Source organism: Pristis pectinata, chromosome 2 (assembly GCF_009764475.1).
Source record: "Pristis pectinata isolate sPriPec2 chromosome 2, sPriPec2.1.pri, whole genome shotgun sequence".
NCBI lineage: Eukaryota > Metazoa > Chordata > Chondrichthyes > Rhinopristiformes > Pristidae > Pristis > Pristis pectinata.
The window spans coordinates 75409037-75431835 of NC_067406.1; the positions used below are offsets into that span (position 1 = coordinate 75409037).

At 39.9% G+C, this 22799-nt stretch overlaps 1 protein-coding gene across 1 annotated transcript in view; it reads left to right on the forward strand.

Annotated features, from left to right (window-relative positions):
• Positions 1-688: 688 nt before the first annotated feature.
• Positions 689-22799, forward strand: part of anapc4 (anaphase promoting complex subunit 4) — a 64173-nt gene continuing 42062 nt past the window's right edge. Inside the window, 12 exon segments of the mRNA XM_052010309.1 lie at positions 689-737; positions 4297-4416; positions 9490-9552; positions 9554-9592; positions 9670-9804; positions 11616-11690; positions 12550-12576; positions 12666-12699; positions 13413-13420; positions 15406-15493; positions 19956-20066; positions 20404-20487. Of these exon segments, the coding sequence (XP_051866269.1) occupies positions 4307-4416; positions 9490-9552; positions 9554-9592; positions 9670-9804; positions 11616-11690; positions 12550-12576; positions 12666-12699; positions 13413-13420; positions 15406-15493; positions 19956-20066; positions 20404-20487 (774 nt within the window). The 5' untranslated portion in view covers positions 689-737; positions 4297-4306.

Genomic DNA, 22799 nt, shown 5'->3' on the forward strand with positions numbered 1-22799 from the left:
CCAAACAAGCACATGGTCTTTGTTTCTAACCCCATTTTCATCCCTTAGTAAAGCACTTAGCTACCTATTTTTGTGAACAGCCCTGAACATAAATCTGAACTATTGCTGTAACCTTACGAATAACCTTTGTTGTTTTCTGTTACAAACCAGAAGACTGTGTAATGGTGTTGTAGTCCAACATATAGTGAGGAATTGATTACATCTTTCCCAAGCCAGTGAGCATTTTTTTTTTGTTGGTGTGAATTTGAACTGTGAAATGATCCTCAAACCAGGGCAATTTCCATTCAGAGGTGGTGACAGGAACCAACCATAGAGAATAAAACTGGGTTAAAGCGGCAGGAGTAGATGCAACATGAGCTCCACAGTTGATTCATTCCAGCAAAATCCTTGCTCAGGAGTGAACACAGAGCTGCAGGAAAGTGGGGGGGGGGGGAAGGAAGATTAATGACCGGTCACCTTGGACGCATACTCCGGGAAAAATCGGCGGGAAGGTTGTTCGATGGCGAGACGCTCACCACGTTTCTCCCGCCACTCGACCCGCCAGGCGCCAACACCATGGTGACTCCTCGCTGCCCCCCCACAGGACGGCCGTTTGTGGGCCGGCAGTGCGCAGGCGCGGTCCTCGCTGGGTCCGTCCTGCGGCTCAAGCTCTCGCGATGCCACCGCCATCCGTGCGCATGCGCGGGAGCCTCCACTTGGAGTTTGAAGCGTCTGGCGGCGAGCGGCGGGACTTCAAGGTAACGAGGGGGGGGGCGGTGGCGGAGGGGGAGCAGGATGGCGCTCTCTCGGGGGACGGGGGCGGCGGCGGTGGTAATAACAGGGTCCCGGAGGTCGTAGACCGCAGACCGCACGCAGCTGCCTGCGAACCTGAGCCCGGCCGCTGTGACCCTGGTCCATTCCCCCCCCAGGCCGCAGCTGCTTTCATCGGACCCGCAGTGGGAGCCCCCGTCCGGTCATCCTTGGGGTCCACGCCCGAGGGAAACTATGGCAACTGGCCCTGGAGTAAGAAATGGCCCGACTGTTACTGGTCCTGATGGAAGTCCACATCCGTGTTATAGCGAGTAGCACCTGAACAGCTCTATACTTGGTCATGTACCGGGAAATGCACCCCAACAGCTCAATGCTGTTTCTCTGGTGATAGATTGCAACTCATGGTTTCGTCCCTGACCTCTACTAATCCCAATTTTAATTGCTCTGCCATGTAACTATACAGATTGGGAGCAGGAGTAGGCCTCTCGGCCCTCGAACCTGTTCTGCAGTTTAATAAGCCCATGGCTGATGTGATTGTAATTCTACATTCCTCTCTACTTGTAATCTTTCACTCCCACTTTTCCTATCTGCTTCGGCCTTAAGAATATTCAAAGACTCTGCTTTCACCATCCTTTGAGGAAGAATTGAAATTGAGGCCCTCTGAGAGGAAAAAGGAATTGCCTCACTGCTTTAAATGGGTAACTTGTTTTTAAATGATAACCCCTAATTTGACATTCTCCCACAATAGTAAACAACCTTTCAATATCCACCCTGTCAAGAACCTTCAGGATTTTATATGTTTCAATCGTTCCTAAATTCCTGAACTCCAGCAGATGCAAACTTTAGCAGATGATAAACCACCCATTACAGGTATTAGTCTTGTAAACTTCTGAACTGCTTTGAATATGTAAAGTCCTTCCATAAATATGGAGAACAATACTGTACATGATGCTCCAAATGTGTTTGCACCAGTGTCTTATATAACTGAAGTATAATCTCTCTACTTTATGATTAAATTCACAGAATAAACAACGGCATTCTGCAGACTTTCATTCTGAGCAGCCTTTTGCAATTTCAGCATGAAGACACCTGAATGCCTTTGCATATCAGAGCTCTGTAATCTCTCAACATTTAGATGATATGCTTTTTATTTTTTTGCTGCCAAAATGGACAATTTCATTTTTTCCCACTTCATATTCCATTTGCCAGATCTTTGCCCACTCACTTTATCCACACGTCTTTGTTGCCATGGGCAGTAGTCAATTCTGTTGCCGGGGTACTCTCTGGAATTCATCCAAAAACCTTTTCTTCTGTCCATGGAAGACAGTCAAGACCTCCTCATTTCATGAAGCAGTTGTTCATCTGCCCTAAATTCTGTCAACTGTGGAGCAATGAACAGCATTCTTCTTGACTTGGAAGTGTGCAGGTTTCAGTCCTACTCCAGAAAGGATCGTAAAAATATAGGCTGAAATTCTAGAGCAGGACTGAGGAATTACTTCACATTTTGTGCTGCTATTGCCAGATAAGAGATGTTAAATTGAGCACTGGCCTGTTCTTTCATATTAATGTAAAAGATCCTGTGCATTACTGAGAAAAAGCAGGAGATTTTTTTTCTGGTGATTGTTCATTAGAAAGCAGATTACCCAGTCCATTGCATTGCGATTTTTGGGAGAATGCCTGCCATGTTACCTGTCTTGTAGCGGAAACTACACGCTCCCTGTCCCCATACACTGCCTGGTGTCAGATTTTGTTTGCTAGTGTTTCTGTGAAGTGCCTTCAGGCACTTTGTTACATAAAAGACTTTCTATAGATACAAGTTGTTGGTACTAAAATGAATTACTTCCCATTTCTTCATGTCAAATTCCACATGCCAGGTGTCTGGCTATTTCACCAAATTATTGGTGTATTATTGAAGTCTGTTGCTATTCCCTTTGCTGTGAAGTATGAGTTTTGTGACATTTACATGCTTTGTAGTAATGCTAGAGACATCCAAGTCCAGGTCATTAAAGTATTTCAAAGAGGAGTGGTCCCAGGAACAGTCTGGAAAAGCAAATATTCACCACTATATTTCCTGGCCCTTTACTTATTTTGTAAGCATGCAGCCACTATTTCTTGCTTTCCTATATACTTAGAGTGCAGTGTTATAAATGGTGTCTTGGATTATATTCCATTTCAGTTCTCAATCTCTGAGAATAGCAATACTGATTGTTGAATGGACTTGAAGAACTGTTGGTTCTTATCTGTAACAACTACTGAGGCATTCTGCTTCTGAGCATTGTGGGAAAAACAGTTTAACCTTCACTTTTACTAATATTAGGCACTTTAAATAATTATGGTTGCCCTTGTCTCTAAGTGTAAAGATCTTTGCATTCCTTGTACCCTGGGGCAGAGTCCCCCTCTTCAACAGTCGGATGCTGTAGGAATGCTGCGTGGCTCTGCTTTGAGGAGTTCAAACAGAATGGCATTGTCAAGCAGATTGTCCATTACCAAAAGTGTCGATAGCTTTACTTCGCTCCTCCACGGCAGGTTTGGTGTCTAGTTCTTCCATGAAAGGCATGCTCACTATTTTGTCTAATCCTCCTTGGCAATGATACTTTCCCTGGAGTACAATTTAGTGTTCCACCCATCTCTCCATCTGATTATTATGACTGATGAAGACCTCCCCTGTCTTCTTTTCAATGGAGCTGTTTACTTTGCTGAAGAACTTATTGCCTTTTTGTTTATATTTTTTGAGCACCTGGCATTCTTTGTGTCAGAAGGCAACTGGATGCTCTGATGGAATTGTAACTCTTTGTCACTGGCACACTGCCTAGCCGTCTGTTGGACTCTGAGCAGCTCTTCAGGCATTCAGTGTTTTCTCATTCAGGTCTCTCATGTAATTGATAAAGGCACACTGCTTAATTTCAGTTAGGGTTCCATTACATGACATTGCCTCAAATTAGTCAACATTTTTTCTATACTTGTTTCCCCATGTATTGAGAACATTTTTGCCATAATCTCAAATTGAGCAGGGTGGTTATTCAAGCTGCTGAAGAGAACTTGGCTGCCTGCCAAAGCTGGTCACCACGATTTACTCCTTTCATGAGGGGTAAGGTAGGTTAATGACAGACCAATGTTAGCCCCCTTCTAGATCTACAGCGGTGTCAGATTAGGGTTAAACTCTGGCATGTTTTTCTCTCTGCTGCTACCATATGTCTTCAGTTCATCTGCAGGTGGTAGATTAATGCCTGACTTTGATTTGGTACTTTGAGGTGTGTAGCAATAAATAGATGTGCGCAAACATTTTTATCTCATTTAGCTTTTCATCGCTGTTAATTGATGCACTTACTATAGGCTGAAGACTAAAATTTCTGACCTGCATTAGCATGGAGTTACCCATCCTAATGGATGGCATGTCGACAAACTTGGAAGGTATCATTATGAAAGACACACATTATCATAATTTTAGTGTGTCATTGAATACTCTTCACATTTTTGATGTTTACAGTTTTGAGCAGAGTCTAATCTTTTGCTTGAGTGTTGACTTGCTGTTTTTGTTCTTGACAGGAACTTAATTATGCCAGCATTTCGACAAGTTGGAGAAAAGCAACTTCCCAATGAAATACTTTACATGGTGTGGTCCCCTAAGCGGGACCTCATTGCACTTGCTAACAAAACTGGAGAGGTATGATCTTTTGTGTTATTCTTTTACCAAAAAATTGATTCATGATTATGGGATGAGTATAACTATGCTTTGAAATACATTGTCAATGTTTAAATTAATCAAACACAAACCTAAATCATAAAAGAAGTAATCGTTGTGTTGATGTCACCATTTGTAATATGGTGAAACAGCAATTATAATTCACAATTGCCCACATCACTCTCAGGTAAGTTGCATGATTTGCTGCTTTTTAACAATGGGACTGTTGTACTGTACATAGTGCACTCAGTGTATTACTTCACCACTGTGGAACTGTACTAAAACTACAATCTTTTGATTGATGCTCAATTCAAGGAACTTGGCAATTTGGAAAGTGCTTCTCATTTTGAAGCCCCAAATCAATGACTGATTGTTTCCTCTTGCACAACTTGTCATTAGTGGCTTGAACATGTAAAAGGTACCAACCACAAATATAAAGTTACAGAAACTAACATAATGAGAAACCACATATTTCCTTAAATCTTTTTATTGGCATTGGTTTATTATTGTCACATGTACTGAGATACAGTGAAAAGCTTTTATTTGCATGCCATCTAGACAGATCATGCCATATGTAAGTATGTGGAGGTAGTAAGAAAAACAGAATGCAGAATATAGTGTTGCAGTTGCAGAGAAAGTCCATTGCAGGTAGACAAATAAATTGCATGGGCCACGACGAGGTAGATTGGCAGATCAAGAGTTCACCTTTTAGCATATGAGAGGTTGGCTCAAGAGTCTGATAACAGCGGGAGAGAGGCTGACCTTGACTCCAGTGGTACATGCTCTGAAGCTTTTGTATCTTCTGCCCGACAGGAGAGGGGAGAAGAGAGAATGACCAGGGTGGGAGAGGTCCTTGATTATGTTGGCTGCTTTCCTGAGGCAGTGGGAATTGTAGTCAGAGTCAATGGAGAGGAGGCTGGTTTGTGTCGGGAACTGGGCTGTGTTCACAACTCTCTGCAATTTCTTGCAGTCTTGGGCGGAGCAGTTGCCATACCAAGCTGTGATCATCGGGGACATGCTGAATTTCCTTAACCTTCTGAGGAAGTAGAGGTGTTGGTGTGCTTTCTTGGCTGTAGTCTCCAGGACAAATTGTTGGTGATATTTACACGTAGGAACTTGAAGCTCTCAACCATCTCCACGTCAGCACCATTGATACAGACAGTATTGGTACTCCCACTCACTTCCTGAAGTCAATGACCAGCTCCTTCATTTTGCTGACATTGAGGGAAAGGTGGTTGTCTTGACACTATACCACTAGACTCTCTATCTCCTTCCTGTACTCTGTCTCATCATTGTTTGAGATCTGGCCCACTACGGTGGTGTGATCTGCAAACTTGTATGTGGAGTTAGAGCAGAATTTAGCTACGCAGTCATGAGTGTATAGGGAGTACAGTAAGGAGCTGAGGATGCAGCCTTGCAGGGCACTGGTGTTGAGGGTAATCATGGAGGAGGCTGATTGTGGTTTGTTGGTCAGGAAGTCAAGGATCCAGTTGCAGAGGGGCTTGCAGAGTCCTAGGTCTAGGAGTTAGGAGATGAGTTTGTTTGGAATTATGGTGTTGAAGGTGGAGCTATGGTCAATAAATAGGAGTCTGACATAGGTGTCTATGTTATCCAAATGTCCCAGGGATGAGTGTAGGGCCAGTGAGATGGTGTCTGCCGTGGACCTGCTTAAGTGGTAGGCAAGTTGCAGTGGGTCGAGGTTGTCTGGGAGGCTGGAATTGATGTGCACCATGAAGCACTTCATAATGATGGATGTCAGAGTCACTAGGCAATAGTCATTAAGGCATGTTACCTTATTTTCCTTTGGCACTGGGATGATAGTGGTCTTCTTAAAGCAAGTGGGAACCTTAGATTAGAGAAAGGTTAAAGATGTCTGTGAGTACTCCTGCCAGCTGTTCTGTGCAGGATCTGAGGACACAGCTGGGGACTTCATCTGGGCCACTTGCTTTCCGCAGGTTCACTCTCGGGAAGGCTGATCTGATGTTGTTTATGAATTAAATGCACTGTTGTTGAAATTTTGTTGGCTTTTCCAGAAATTAACAAATTCTATATATAAAGGCATTTGATCATTGTTTGTTTCACTATCAATGCTAGACATTATAAAGTAGGATGAGCATGATATTCTTTGTTAAGGCAGAAAAGCATTTGTTTTTTTTATATAAGCTTCAGTTGAAAAAATTTCAGGTATTGAGCTGCATGTCTTATGAGCTAATGGTCAATGGCTTATGTTGGGATTCTGAGACAAATAATTTGCAACAATTTTAATGCATAACATTTCAATGATTATTAAATGCAGAGAGCACAGCGGTTATAATGGTGGGATTAGCAACTAATTTTTGTTGCAATTTTCCAGACAATGTGATATTTATGTAAAACTGGAAGACAAATAACGCAATATAGACCATCCCCTTGTAGTGAACGGGTTCCATTTTTACAGATGTCCTTAACTCGATTTTGTCCATAAGTCAGAAAATACACAAAAATGAAATAGCTAGATATGTGATTTTACCACATCTAGTAAAACCATACCTCCACAGCATTGGACTGAATGACTCCAAAACACACAACACTGATAGGAAAGAACAATTGCTGAAAGTAGAGGGACGGGAAGCTAGTTTGGCCACTCGTGAGAACGAATGTATGTTCGTATGTTGGACTTTTGAATTTAATAATAATATGAGAGCTTGTTTGTGTCATAAGTCATGTTTGTAACCCAGGCCAGCCTGTAAATGATCCAGAGGTAGTATGGTGATTGTAGACCAAGTATACAGAGGAAGTACTTCTACAGTTTTCTTTGGAGTACAGTTTGTAATTTCCTTTTGAGGTTCATTTATTACCATGAACCACAGAAGGGTTACATGAATTTTGGTTTCATTTCAACAAGGTTAATTAAAAAGACAACTTGGAGTTTGAGGGAAAAATTGAGAAGACAAATACACTTAGTCTTCTCAAATCAACCATAGTTGTATACCAGTAATCCTGATGAGAATTAGATCTTTTTTGAATGTCAATTCTTGCTTGGATGCGTATAGTTTCAGCAACTCACAAGAAGCTTAATCCCAGGACGAATCCACATGCTTGATTGGTACTGCATCCTCCATCCTAAACATCAGTGTACCTTAGTAGCTGTGTGTGCCATCTACAACATATGCTAGTTTCTTGCTATTTCACCAGTGTCTCCTAAATCTGCATCCTCTATCAAGGACAAGAATAGAGAGTTTGGGCACATTACAAGCTTCAGGTTCATCTCAAGTCACCACATTATGCTGATTTGGAAATAAATCCCCACGTCCAGGTTATGAAACTCTTTACTTAACAGCACTGTTGGAGATCCTTCACCCAGAAGGTCTGTAGCATTTAGGAATTCAGTTTGCCAACATCTTCTAAAGGGCAATTAGAATGGGCATTAAATGCTGACTTTGCCAACCAGGATCTCATTCTGGAAATTAATAATTATGAAAAAGGAAAAATGCAGAGATTCAATAATGTATTGAAATAGTAAACCATTTTCATCACAACTGGATGGATTTCATAGCCTGTGGTGTCAGTAGTTCATGTAAATGTGATACTAAATTTCATTAATTGAATATAGAATAGTATAGCTGAACCTAAATTCCCAGCAAAACCTGAAAAATAATTTTCCATACTTGTGATTTGTAGTATCTGAATTGATTGTGATATGTTTGTTATTTTTATGCTAGAATTATAAAAAAAACATTAATATAAACTTGGTCTCTTGGGAAGCGTAATTAAATAATGAATGATTTACATTTTCCTTTTCAGCTGAAATAACCACAATGTGCAAGTGCTAATGATAGTTGTGTTTGCATCATTTTCCTTCTTCTTTTATAAGAATTTTTCATGCTGTTCAATTTAACTTGGAAGGAACTAAACTTGTATAAATAACTCTTGTTGCATTAGTCAAGAAAGTGAGTGTCATCAACGTAAATGGTAAAATTTTAGATGTTAAGCCAGACAATGGTCAGACTGTATCCGTGATGAAAAAGTGAGCGTTAATAATCTGCTGATTGGTAGATCTTGTGAAAGATGATTGAGAAGAAATTTGAGTACAAAAAGCTATGCAGGATCTTGTATATTATTTTAAGACGAGATAATGATGAATCTCATTAAAATGCTAATTTAGCTGCAATGAGTTCTACATCCATTTCTGGTCACTGAGGTATTGGAAGAATGACAAGGCTCTGAAAGGGTGCTGAAAGATCTACTAGAATGGTCTTGAGATGAAGGATTTCAATTCTGAGGATAGACAAGAGAACTTAAGATTGTTCTTCTTGGAGCAGAGAAGGTTGAGAAATGACATAATAGAAAGATTAGAGATAATGAAGGATCTAGGCTCCGTATGAATGTAAAAGAAATATTCCTGTTGGAGGAAGGATGAAGAACTGAAGGATATAGATTTACAACTGAAAGGCATAATATTTAGCACACAAGCTACATTCAACCAGTGCAGTGTTTCTATCTGATCTGTCTCTTGAAGGTTCTAGTGTTCATTGGTTAGGTGCTGCAATGTTGATTGGATCATTCCAATAAAACACCTTCCTTATAACCAATCAAGAAGAGGCTTGAGTATTATAGAACTATGGTGCACAGTATACAGGTGCCAGGAGATACTGCAAGATCATATTTCCCATCTGTTGATTAAGCAAGCTTTTAATCTGATTCATCAGAGAGATTTCGAGTATTTTGAACAGTCTTAAGGAAGAGATTGAAGTCTTTGACAAATAAGAAGTGCTCTAGACAATGAAGAGAGAGGAAGCAGCTGGTGCCACTGGGGGTAGAAAAAGGAAACTGCCATGGGAGCACTAGAGACAGCAGAGGACAAGGAAACAATAAGATAGAGCCAAGGCACTCCTGGGTTATATCCTGAATATTCTGTAATTACAAATACTCTGTTCCTTGCCCAAATTACTATCTTATACAAAACTAAACTTCCTTTTCTTTGCATCACTATCATTATAGTGCATGAAGTATTATTAAGGCAGCTACTAGCTAATCTGTAAACACAGAGTACTATGGAATTTTGTTTAATTTCCAGGTTTGCTTCATCGTTTAGCTCACATTTCTCAACGGGTGTGGAGCTTGGCACCCAACGAAACACAGGAAAGAAATAACATCGTTAGCATGGAGGCCAGATGGAAAGGTTAAAAAAAACCTCGACTTTCAAGATATTTGGTTTTTAAATTATGCCTGTTGGTGATAAATTCTTTTTTTCTTCTAGTTTTAGCCTTTAGTCTTGCAGATACTCAACGAGTTGTTCTGTGTGATGTGGAAAAGGCAGAGATCTTACATTTTTTCACTTTGGAAAACGTGGTTACCTGCATGTACTGGGCTGAGGTGATGGATCAAAAAAGGTAATCACGAATTTAAACTGAATCTACATTGCAGTTATAGAAATGACCGCATTGATGGAGGCCATTCAGCCTATTATATCTACAACGACTCGCCTAATCTCATTTCCACATTTCAGTATTTGATCTGTAGGCTAATAGGTTATGCCACTTCCAGCACAAATCCAGGTACTTAAATCTGGTGAGTGCTTCTGCCTTCATTGCTAATTATGCAAGGTGTTTCACAGGGGTGTGGATTCTTTGCTTTTTTGTTTTTGTACAATTAAATCCAATTTCATTGGTTTTGTGCCATCCAGAAGTAAAATGTAGGAGTAATACGGGTCCCATCTTGTGATGTTTGCTGTTAGATGAGAATTTTATCTGTGGTGTTTGAAATTGTCCTCTAACTTGGAGGGTGAACTGATTGGGATGTGCCTTTAACCAAAGAAAATGAAGGAATGAGAAATAAACAGAGGAATAACAGAAAAGGGGGAATGAACTAAAGTCAAATCAGGTTCAGGGAGAGAAAGATTTGATAAAGAAAAAGAGGCAAGGAAATTTTCTTAACATATCCACATTTAAAATGTTTTAAACTACAGATTTACCTCATGCAGGAATGTGACTGAGCCGTTTAAATTACTTTCTTTCTGGTTAGATTAGTATTTCGTTAACAGTTATCACATTGCCAAAATTAATTTCTTAATTAGCAACCATGTTCTCTATGTGAGAATAGTGTTCAATTTTTTTTAAAGAAAATGAGGAATTTATGGGTGAAATGTCACTCGCACAAAAATGGAATATCATAAACTGGCCGATAGGTTCTCACAATCTAATTCACAATATTTCTGGATATCTCTCAAGTTGGAATTTCTTGCCAATTAGTGTATCATTGGCATATCGTTATTGTTCCAGCAAGATTTGTCTTTCCAGATCCAAAAGGGTACTTCTAGATTGCCAGGATTCTTTTAAATGTGTATTGCTAATTGATTGAAAGATTACACTATATCGTGAAAGTACTCTTCTAATCTTTTTGTTAAACATGTATTTCAATTATTAGTCATGCTAAAATAAAAATTGGAATAAAGTAAAGGCCATTTAGTCCATTGATATTTATCCCTGCATTGTTCTAAATTTCTTTGCTTGAAATCCCCATTATTTTAAACAATCCCTAAGCTCTATCTTGTAGATGGAAGGAAGTGAGTAGAATTATGTCAGGAACAATTTTTTTGTGCCGCTATGTACCGTGATGTTAGACCCAATCTTTTTTGTATGAATGGGTTTATACATAAATGCTGAGAAAACTGCCCTACAGTGGTAACATGCTTGATCCATTACTGCATTGTCAGGGTGTGTGATGATGGTGTATGTATTTTTTTATATATTTTCAGTGCAGCAGTATTCCATGTGTCGTTATGAAGGTTTGATACAAAATTACTTGGTCTTCTGGGCAGATATGCAGTGTGAAGTCCAATAAAACCTTTGGGGATTTTGTGTTTCACGTCTTTCATGACAAAAGATGAATTTGCTGAAGATACGACTATTTCAGATTATTCAGCGGTGGCACGGTAGCGTAGCAGTTAGTGTAACACTATACAGTGCCAGCGATCAGTGGTTCAATTCCTGCCACTATCTGTAAGAAGTTTGTACGTTCTCCACATGACTGCGTGGGTTTTCTCTGGGTGTTCCGGTTTCCTCCCACATTCCAAAGACGTACAGGTTAGTAGGTTAACATGGATGTAGTTGGGCAGGAAGGGCCTGCTATGTGCTGCATAAATAGTTTTAAAAATGTTTTAATTATCAGTTAAAAATGTAATAATTTTGACCCTTCTTTCCAGTGCCACTTCTTCAATCAGTTTAATAGATGAGGAAGGAAGCCTTTTTCTGCCCAAGTTACCTGCACTGCCAAAGAGGTAAATTTAATGATAAATGTCTAAACTATAATTAAGTCAATTAAATGGCATCACCTTGCTAGTGTGTGAACAGTTAGGCAAACTTCTTTGTTGGGACAGGTCTGCTATCTCATTATCATTTAGTTGAGTAAAAACTGATGTACTTGAAATGCTTTAAAAGATTGCATGTAAAACTGATACAAGTAAATCCACAATCATATCATGTTATCCACTTTGCAGCCCTGACCTATTTTACTAGCCACCTACCTGTTTACATATATTTTCATGTTTAGTAATATTTGCAAATGTTGAAAGAGAAAATAGGTCCAAATAGTACCACTGCAGAACACTCATATATACTTCCCACCTGTGTGAAGAACAATCACCGGTGTGCATTCTGCCACTTAACAAATTTTGTATGTGTTTCCTCTGCCTTTTTTATCCCAGGGGTTTCAATTTTGCTTGTAAGCCAGGGACATCACTAGAGGCTTTTTGAAAGCTCAGATACACAACGTGAACAGCAATACTTTCAGCCACTGTTATTTCATCAAACAGTTGAATAAAATTTATCAAATAAGATATGTCATTCTGAAAGGCTGCTAAATGATAATAATAGGCATAAACTGCTTTTCAAATTGGAAGTACAAACCTTTTTTTAAAGTTGGTGCCTGATATTAAAATGGGGAACTTGAATTGGGAAATGAATAGTTTCCTTATCTACTTTTGGATATAATTTAAATTAACCCTTTATTTAAATACTGGCATACATTTTTATTGTTATTTAAGGATTGTTGTAATTGTAAATTTATTTTAAGAATTGGAAATAGTGCATTTAATGTACTTTCTTTCCTAATGCCTATGCACTTTTTATCTTGATCAGTTACAGTACCTCTGCAAAGATATTCAGGTATGTCCCGATTTGTGAGATCTGTAATTTTGAAAGTTAGCTTAAGTTGTTTTCCTGGATACTAAGGAACATTTTCTCTCTCTGTTTAGTGAAGAAAAATCAGATGAAGTAACAAAGCTTTTGGTGACAAAAGGTATTTTTCCCATTCTAATTTTTTTTTGGAGGTTCTTGATTAATGTGTGCAGGTTGACAGGTAAAAAGAATGTGACCAAACTTAAAAGTATTTCATTGTTGAGCACATAACAACAAAATGGCATTCTCAGAAATTATGTATTCTTAAGCTGCATTTCCTTCATTTTATTTGTTAGAGCCACCCTTCCCAGTAGTTCATACTGTCTGAACTGCCCCTCCCTCTTCCTCCTCATCCAGATGATGGTGACCAATAGATATGCCAAGAGTCTGAGGCTCAAGGCCCTCCTTGGCATAATGCTGATGTAGTTAAAGATATAGAAACTTCTAATTTATAGCTGAGACACGGCACTATATCCAATATTCTTAGCTGTTGGTGTCCCAGCTATAAACTGCTCACTTGCAGAGAAATAAGTGGTGCTGGAAAAGTTGCATGTACAGTCACTGCATATTGCATGCATTTGCAATGATGCAAAGTCTCGCTACCTACATGAAACATCAAAGACGTCAATCAAACGAATTCACTAAACGCTTGTATGCTGACAGTGACCATGAATAGAATGGGTGAAACCTTATGAAAATCACAAAAATTGAAGGTTTGAAAATCTAAACTAAAAAGTGAAAATGCTGGAAACAGTTGGGAAAACAGACAACAACTGTGGAACTAGAAATGGAGTTAATGCTTCAGGTCAAAGACTCTTCATCAGACTGACAGATCTGCCAAGAATCTGAGGCTCAAGGTTTAGCTTGGTTTGATGCAGATGCTGCAGTTCCGAAGCAGTTACCTCTAATGCGACAGCTAAGAACATTGGATATTTTGTCATGTGTCCCAGTTGCAAGCTATGGACTTACAGAGAAATAAGGATCTGACAAAAATCATCAACCTGAAATGTTAACTCTGCTCCCCTTTCTTCAGATGCTGCCTGTCATGAGTACTTCCAGTGTTCTGTCTTTTTATTTCAGTTGAACCCCTGTTTTTGGGCATTCAGTATTCCATTAATCTCCAGCAAAGTATCCTCCACCTCTAGTGGAGGACTGCTACCAGGACATCCAGAGAAATGGAAGTGATTCCACTTCCCATCCGGATGCTTCTTTTCTTCCCCCGCCCCACCCTACCACACTACCACATGCTTCCTCATCTTCTGTTGGACAAGTCAGCCCCTGCAGTTGGAGATGAAGCAGCCTTTGGCAGAGCCTTCAAGGGCTGCAGAGCCTAGATGACGTTGGCCAATAGTATCACAGAATAATTTGAGGATGCTCCATATCCTATTGTTCCCGCTGGTCCAATCCTCACTGTTGTGCAATGTCTTTAAGTAACCAGCTGCCCATAACCATTCTGGAGATCCTGGTTGATGCATTCTGAAGGGCACTCCCAGAATTTTACAGGTGTCTAAAGTTCACATCAATAATTTGTTCAGTGGCCTATCTAGTGGTAACAAGGCAATCATTACTCCTGTGCCTCATTCTTTGGGTTTCTGTGAGGTGTTGTTAAACATGTTTTAAAGTTAAGTTGGTTCTTTGTTTCCAAGGAGCCATCCGGTAACTCTGCTTCTATATTTGAAGATATTTTACAGCTTGAGCAGTTGTATGATGAAAGAATCATGACATCTGCCTGGATGGCCATAGAATGGAAGACCAAGAAGTTGCTGAGCATCCCTGGGCATCAATGGGTATCTTAATTCCCAGTGATGTTTGTAGTGGTGACTTAAACCTATGGTAAATCAGTCAGAATTGTATATCTAGCATCTGTTCTTTCTTATGGGCTTCATCACAAGCAAAGTTGACATAAATGCTGCTCCTGACAAGGAAATAATCAGTCATCTTAAACACTGGTGCTGCCAACTGTGAGATTCTACGGATATCTCTGGCTGAGCACTGGAAGGATCCTGGGGTAAAGAAGCTGAGTTGGTAGTTTCATTGACAACCACTTGCTTGCAGTTCTTGTTGCAGGTAGTCGCAAATGTCCCCCAGCAGCAGGAGGAAAGCCCTGAGCCTTCTAATATGGCAGGTGTTCCAGAATTTTTGAGAAGCTTATTCTTCTGCTGCTGCCTTTTCCTATGCACAGCTGCAGAACTCTGAGCAGAAGGCAGTAGTCATTCTTGGTTCTCAGTTGAGATGCAAAGTGATGCCACGTAGGTGGCACACACGCTGATATTGATAAATCAGAGTTTCAAACTGCAGATCAAAACTGTGAACATCCAAAGTGAATAAAGTAACCTGTCATCACAAGTACTATGAATAAACCCTTTCGGATAAGCAACTTGGAAAACAGCAGTGAGTGCTGATTACTTATCGGCAGATTTCCCTGTCAATTAGCTCTTTTCCTGTTGATTTCACAGGGGAGTCTCACTAAGTCCAGGAAACCAAAGTTAATTTGTAGAACTCAGGCAAGAATTGCGATAGTTGATATTAATGGAGCTTCCTGACAGCAAGTTAATTTCCCTGGTTGTAACCCTGCATACAAATCCATGTGCTCTTCCACGTTAAAATTCAAACATTTTTATAATGATAACTGAACAGCCTAGGGCTATTCATAAATTAGTAGAATCGATCTTCAGAGACCCTCTTTCACATTTCTTAAAATTAAAAATGGTTAGATTCTTCCACAAGTTAGAAAGATTTCACATGGTTATGAAATGTGATGAATTTCATGTTTTGAATAAATCTGATGCATTTTAAAAAATTTTGTTCTTTTCTCACTAGGCTAAATACCCTTGTTCTAGGGGGAGATTCTGGATTCATTGAATTATATGCATACGGAATGTACAAGATTGCAACAGTAACACAAGTATGACAGGTTTTGCATTTAAATAATTTTATGAAATTAGTGGAGCCACGTCTTTTGTGATCCTAAATACTGCCTGATTGGTCAGGTGCAAGGCACAACACCAGAACAGATCAGGGTGTTATTATTATTTTGGGATCTTGTTGCACTTGGAATTGTGGATGGAAATTCTTCCAATGCTTTAGGGACTTTTGACGGAGTTCTTTCAGTGGCCATTAAACCTCCAGCTTCAATTACTGACCTACACTGTCTACCCAGAAAAGAAATGATTTGACTATTGAAAATCAAAAAAGTTACAGATGCTGGAAATCAGAAACAAAAAGAGAAATTGACAGAAACACTGAGCAGGTCAGGTAAGAGAAACAGAGTTAACTTTTCAGGTTGAACATTCTTCATTAGAACTTCTGGTAAAGGGTCTTCAACCTGAAATATCAACAATGTTTCTCTTTCCTCAGATGCTGCATTACTTGTCCATTGTCTGCCCCCATCTGCCCTACCTTTTAAAATCTATTTTATAATTGCTTCCTAAAATCTGTACCCCTTATCAAAACAAGAGAAGAATGAGGTGAGAAGGCAGAACCTGTCATCACCCACTATATATCATCAACGTGGCAGACTGTCTGTGCTTTGTGAGTCATGGCTTCTTCCAACTGTTTTTTGCCCACAAATGTAAGCATTTCCTAGGCATGAGTGACAGGGAAGAGCCATGTAGCATCTTAGTGGCTTTTATAAGGTGATAGTAGTAATATTACTTCAAGTGAATTAAAGGTTCAATATTAATTTAGCATCTTCTTGCAATAATTGTTTGAATTTCCTGACGTTTTCATATTTTTTGCCAGCATCACTTTTGACAACTTGTAAGTTCTTACTTTCACCTGTGCTTTAACAAGCTGTAATTTCACCTTGCTGCACTACAATTTTGCAAATGAGCTTTTTGCTAGGTATCTGTAACTGATCCCTCAGTTACCATGACTATTCTAATGCACTGCTGGCCAGCCTCTCCCATTCTCTCCTTTGTATCATTCAGGCCACCTGCTGGCTGTATCCTAGCTCAAGCAACATCCTGTTTACCCATCACTCATGCCTGCTGACCTACACCTGTTCTTGGTTAAGAATTTAAAATTCTCATTCTTGTTTTTTGATCTTCCCATGACCCTCCCTTCTATCAACCCCTATAGCCTGACAGTTCTCCAAAGGATTCCTGTCACAGTATGTTGACAGGCCGACTAGAGGGAATGCCATATTAGATCTAGTATTAGGTAATGAACCGGATCAGGTGACAGATCTCTCAGTGGGTGAGCATTTGGGGGACAGCGACCACTGCTCCCTAACCTTTAGCATTGTCATGGACAAGGATAGGAGCAAAGAGGACGGGAAGATATTTAATTGGGGAAAGGCAAATTATGAAGTTATAAGGCTAGAACTTGAGAGTGTAAATTGAGATGACATTTTTGGAGGGAAATGTACTATGGAGATGTGGTCGATGTTCAGGGATCTCTTGCAGGATGTTAGGGATAAATTTGTCCCAGTGAGGCAGAGAAAGAATGGCAGGGTGAAGGAACCATGGGTGATGTGAGGTGGAACAACTAGTTAGGAAGAAGAAGGCAGCACACATAAGGTGTAAGCAGCAGGGATCAGATAGGGCTCGTGAGGAATATAGAGTAGCAAGGAAGGAACTTAAGGGGCTAAGGAGAGCAAGAAGGGGGCATGAAAAGGCTTTGGTGAGTAGGGTTAAGGAGAATCCTAAGGTTTTTTTCTCGTACGTGAAGGGCAGAAGGATGACGAGAGTAAAGGTAGGTCCGATTAGAGGCAAAGGTGGGAAGATGTGCCTGGAAGCTGTGGAAGTGGATGAGGTTCTCAATGAATATCCCTCTTCCGTATTCACCAAGGAGAAGGGTCTTGATGTCGCTGAGAGTGTTGGTAAGGTTAAAGTTCTAGAGCATGTAGATATCAAGAGAAAGGATGTGTTGGAGCTGTTAGAAAATATTAGGACAGATAATTCCCCGGGACCTGACGGAATATTCCCCAGGCTGCTTCGTGAGGCGAGGGAGGAGATTGCTGAACCATTGGCTAGGATCTTTGCGTCCTCGTTGTCCACGGAAATGGTACCGGAGGATTGGAGGGTGGCAAGTGTTGTCCCCTTATTCAAAAAAGGTAGTAGGGATAGTCCAGGGAATTGCAGACCAGTGAGCCTTATGTCTGTGGTGGGCAAGCTGTTAGAAAGGATTCTAAGAGATAGGATCTATGAGCATTTAGAGAATCATGGACTGATTAGGGACAGCCAGCATGGCTTTGTGAAGGGAAGATCTTACCTCACAAGCCTGATAGGGTTCTTTGAGGAGGTGACCAGGAAGATTGATGTGGTCTACATGGATTTTAGTAAGGCGTTTGACAAGATTCCACATGGTAGGCTTCTTCAGAAGGTCAGAGGGCAAGGGATCCAGGGAGGCTTGGCCGTGTGGATTCAGAATTGGCTTGCCTGTAGAAAGCAGATGGTTGTGGTGGAGGGAGTGCATTCAGATTGGAGGGCTGTGGCTCGTGGTGTCCCACAGGGATCAGTTCTGGGACCTCTACTTTTTGTGATATTTATTAATGACGGATGAGGGGGTGGAAGGGTGGGTTAGCAAGTTTGAAGACGACACAAAGGTCGGTGGTGTTGTGGATAGTGTGGAGGGCTGTCGAAGCTGACAGAGGGATATTGATAGGATGCAGAGCTGGGCTGAGAAGTGGCAGATGGAATTCAATCCAGAGAAGTGTGAGGTGGTACACTTTGGAAGGACTAACTCCAAGGCAGAGTACAAGGTTAATAGCAGGATTGTGGGGAGTGTGGAGGAGCAGAGGGATCTGGGGGGGGTTCATATCCACAGATCACTGAAAGTTTTCTCACAGGTAGATAGGGTAGTTAAGAAAGCTTATGGGATATCAGCTTTCATAAATCATGGGATCAAGTTTAAGACCCGTGAGGTAATAATGCAGCTCTACAAAACTCTGGTTAGACCACACTTAGAGTACTGTGTCCAGTTCTGGTCGCCTCATTATAGGAAGGATGTGGAAGCATTGGAGGGGGTTCAGAGGAGATTTACCAGGATGCTGCCCGGATTAGGGAGTATGGATTATGAGGAGAGACTAAAGGAGCTAGGGCTTTACTCATTGGAGAGGAGGATGAGGGGAGACATGATAGAGGTATACAAAATATTAAGAGGAATAGATAGAGTAGACAGCCAGCGCCTCTTTCCCAGGGTGCCAATGCTCAATACAAGAGGGCATGGCTGTAAGGTAATGAGTGGGAAGTTCAAGGGAGATAGCAGAAGGAGGTTTTTCACCCAGTGAGTGGTTGGTGCATGGAATGCGCTGCCTGGGGTAGTGGTGGAGGCTGATACGTTGGTCAAGTTCAAGAGATTGTTAGATAAGCATATGGAGGAATTTAAAATAGAGGGATATGCGGGAGGAAGGGGTTAGATAGTCTGAGGCATGGTTTAAAGGTTGGCACAACATGGTGGGCTGAAGAGCCTGTATTGTGCTGTATTGTTCCATGGTTCTATGTACTTGCAGTCGTGTAATTCTAGCTCTTGATCGTTACTGAATTTAATCATTCCATTCTCGGTAGCTGTGCCTTCAGCTGACATAGCCCTATGTTCTGGAATTTTCTCCATCTATTTGTTACCTCCTTTAAGATGCTCTTTAAAATTTACCTCACTCAGCAAGCTTTTTGCATCCATCATCATGTCTCCTTGAGTAGCACATCGTCGAATTTTGTTTTCAGTATTCAGATATACAGAATAATTGGCTTCTAGATGGCTAAGGGTCTCCCCCAAAATATACATTTGTTGTACATCAAATAGCTATGCGCACTGCTTATGTGTCAGTACAGTGAGATGTAAACAGCCATAAGGATTATTTTCTCCAAGCATCCATGAAACAGCACATGACAGATTTGCTTCAATACAGTTTTGCAAAAATATCTGACAGCTACATCAACATGCAGTGAGACCAAAGCAACCAGGAGCAGCAAGTGAGAAAGGACATCAAACCACATCAAGGAAATCAATGCTATGTACAGGAAACTCTCTGCAATTACCCCTATTCATTATTACCCAATCCAAATTAGCATCGACAACAATTACATGGGTAATCTCATTCATGTTACCTACTGATGTATTTCAACTGTTATGGATCTTATTTCTTTTGAATGCTGAAACATTATCCAACAGTATACCAAGAACACTTTCAGAGGAAGGTATTGAAATAAATCATGTAGCTGTGTTTGAGACAACAAGTAGTTCCATGGGAAAGGAAGAAATTGGGGACTGTAGCAAGCGTGTAGGTTATGGGATTTGAATTAGTTAAAAATGGCCTGAATATTTTCCATGCTTTTTGAGAGAACAGTTTGCATCTTTATTTAAAAGATGAATAGTGAAAGATATTAATGCGTTACACTTAAACATGATTTGATTTCCTCCTGCAGATTGCCGGCCGATGTTTGGGTCTTTGCTTATCCAGTGATTTCAAAGCATTGTCCGTAATTACAGAGGTTCAACTATCCAAAGAACCAGAGCCAATTATCAGCTATTTTCAGGTAAGATTTCCTGACCTTCGATCAAAAGTGTATTTTCTTATCTACGGATTAGGGTTGTATGATTAATATTACAAATATTCCTAATAAGTCCTAATAGTTTGACAAGTGAGGTAAAAATTCCCTCTGACCTTGCAGTAAAAAACCATTATACCTACAGTTTTTTTTGTTTATAAAATTCGTTAATCTGTTAGAGCTTGCAATACATTAGAATTATTTATATAAACAACAGTTATGAGCATTGAGAGGAATTCAGCAAATTAACTTAAGCAAAACTAGTAACAATTTTGAAACAAAATGTTGGCTTTATAATAAATGTTCTTGTCATTTGTTTATACAGTTAGATACCACCTTGCTGTCAGATTGTTTGCCTGAGGTAACTCGGATGGCCCGGAAGTTCACTCATATTTCAACACTCCTCCAGGTACAGTCCAAAGTTGCAAACTTGAACTATATGAGATCAACACTGAAGATTAATTATTCCTTATATTTGACGTCTTTGTGTCCCCATTTTTTAGTGTTTGATGCCTTAACTTGGAGTTTTTTTTTAACTGCCAACCATCTGTCACTTACATATAGCATTGGCTTCTGGCTGGTTCACTGGGCCCATCAGTCAGATAACCAGGAACCAAGAAAAATCAATATTCACTTTCCATTACTAAGACACCTAACCAAGGACAATGAAAAACATCAAAGTAGAAAACAAGTAAATTGTAAACCTTAACACCTCTAGCCCATAAACCCACCGATTGTTGCTTCTTCCTTATTACATTGCCAGTCCTTCCTTCTTAAGGAAGTTCCCAACAGAATGCAGAATAGTGATGCAAACGAGGAAGCGTTGCATCCATAAGTATGTTTCTCATTGAAAAAATGTTGACAATTTAATTTGATATAATTAATTAAGTAACGGGCATCAGCATTCCTGAAGCCTTGGGTTTGTTGAAGTGGAAGTCTGGAAGCTCTGGTGACAGTTGGAGTAACTCATTTCATTGTCTTAATGAGCTTCTATCCTTTAGTCAGGCTAATCTTTCATCCATCATTTGAGAAAGGCATTTTTCTCAACATTTTTCTTCATATTAATCACATGTATGGGATCCAGCCAAGCACATAGTGATGAAGTAGAGTGTTTTGTTTGCAATAGTCTACATCAGGAATGTGAGGGAGAAAATTCTGCATTGTTTCCTTTTAAAGACTTAACTCTTTCTGTTGTAGATAGCTAGCAATGTATCCTCCAAGTACTGTCTACTTGAGAAATTGGCTCTAGCAGAGCTTGTTGCCATGTGCATTACCAGCACTAATCATTGAGAACATGAAGTCTTGGGGTTGCATTTGAAAAATTAAATGACTCGTCTTCATTAATATGCTAGGATAAATTTTCATTGTCCAAGTTGAAACCTTTTTTCAGCCAGTCTGGATAATTTTTGAAAAGTAGATCACAGCCTCAGTTTTCTGATTGGAGCGATTGAAGTAATGGAGGTTGCTATTAACAAACCCAACAATATTATGGAAAAATTAAGATATACAAATATGATTACTGTTATAAAGTTAATAATGCTAAACATGAAAAGAGAAAAGGTAAAAGGGAAAACCACACTGCTTACAACTTCATTTTAGAAGTATGAAGTTTATTATACTGGAAAACTTCTAATGGACCAATAGATAAATCCATTATTTGTGTTGTATTGAATCTTACAAAGCAGAAAGCTCTACCTTCAGTTCCTAGTCAAAAAAATCAGTGCTGCTGGTCTCATTGCACCTGTCCCAAAGAGGGGAAGTAAACCGTGAGCCAAGATTAATCCCACATCAAAATGCTGCAGATATTGGAAACTTGAAATCAATTAAAAATATTCTGGAAATATTCTGCAGGTCAGACAGCATCTGTGAAAGTAGAAACCTAATTAATATTTTGGGTCAATAAGCTTTCATCAAATTAAATCAGGATTACTGCTCGAGATAAATAATTCATTGAATCTTTGTGAAAACTTCAATGGATTGGAGCTCTCCCATTATTACAGTGTTTGTTTTATGTACATTGTTAAAATTAATGTATAAGGAATGGTTATAGAGGCATACAGTGCAGTAACAGGCCCTTTGGTCCACCATGTCCTTGCCAACCATCAATTACCCATTTACACTAATCCCATTTAGCAACACTTGATCTGTAACCTTGTCTGCCTTGGCAATTCACTTCTCGTATGTTGTGAGAGTACCTTCCACCACACATTCAGGCAGTCCGTTCCAGATTCCAGGCACCCTCTGGGTGAAAACATTCTTCCTCTGATTCCTTCTAAATTTTTTCCCCTTTACCCTAAACCTATTTCATCTAGTTTATGATACCTCAGTTATGGGGAAAAGTTTCCTACTCTCTCTGTACCCCTCATAATTTTCTATACCTCAATTAGGTCACCCCTCAGCCTCCTCTGCTCCAAGGAAAACAAACCTGGCAAATTCAATCTCTCCTCGTGTGTGAAATGTTTCATTAAAAAACAATGTTTTATATAACTGTACCATAACTCTGCTCTTATATTACATGCTGTGACTAATCAAGGCTGGTGTCCTATGTGCCTGCTTATCAACATGTTCCTGCAACCTTCAGTCATTCTTAGATTTGTACACTAGGACACCTCTGTTCCTCAGTACTCACTAGGGTCCTACTATTCATTGTTTGTCCTTATTAGTCCTCCCAAAATGCATTGATTAGCAATTACAAGGATGAAGTTGCTCTGTTCATTTTAC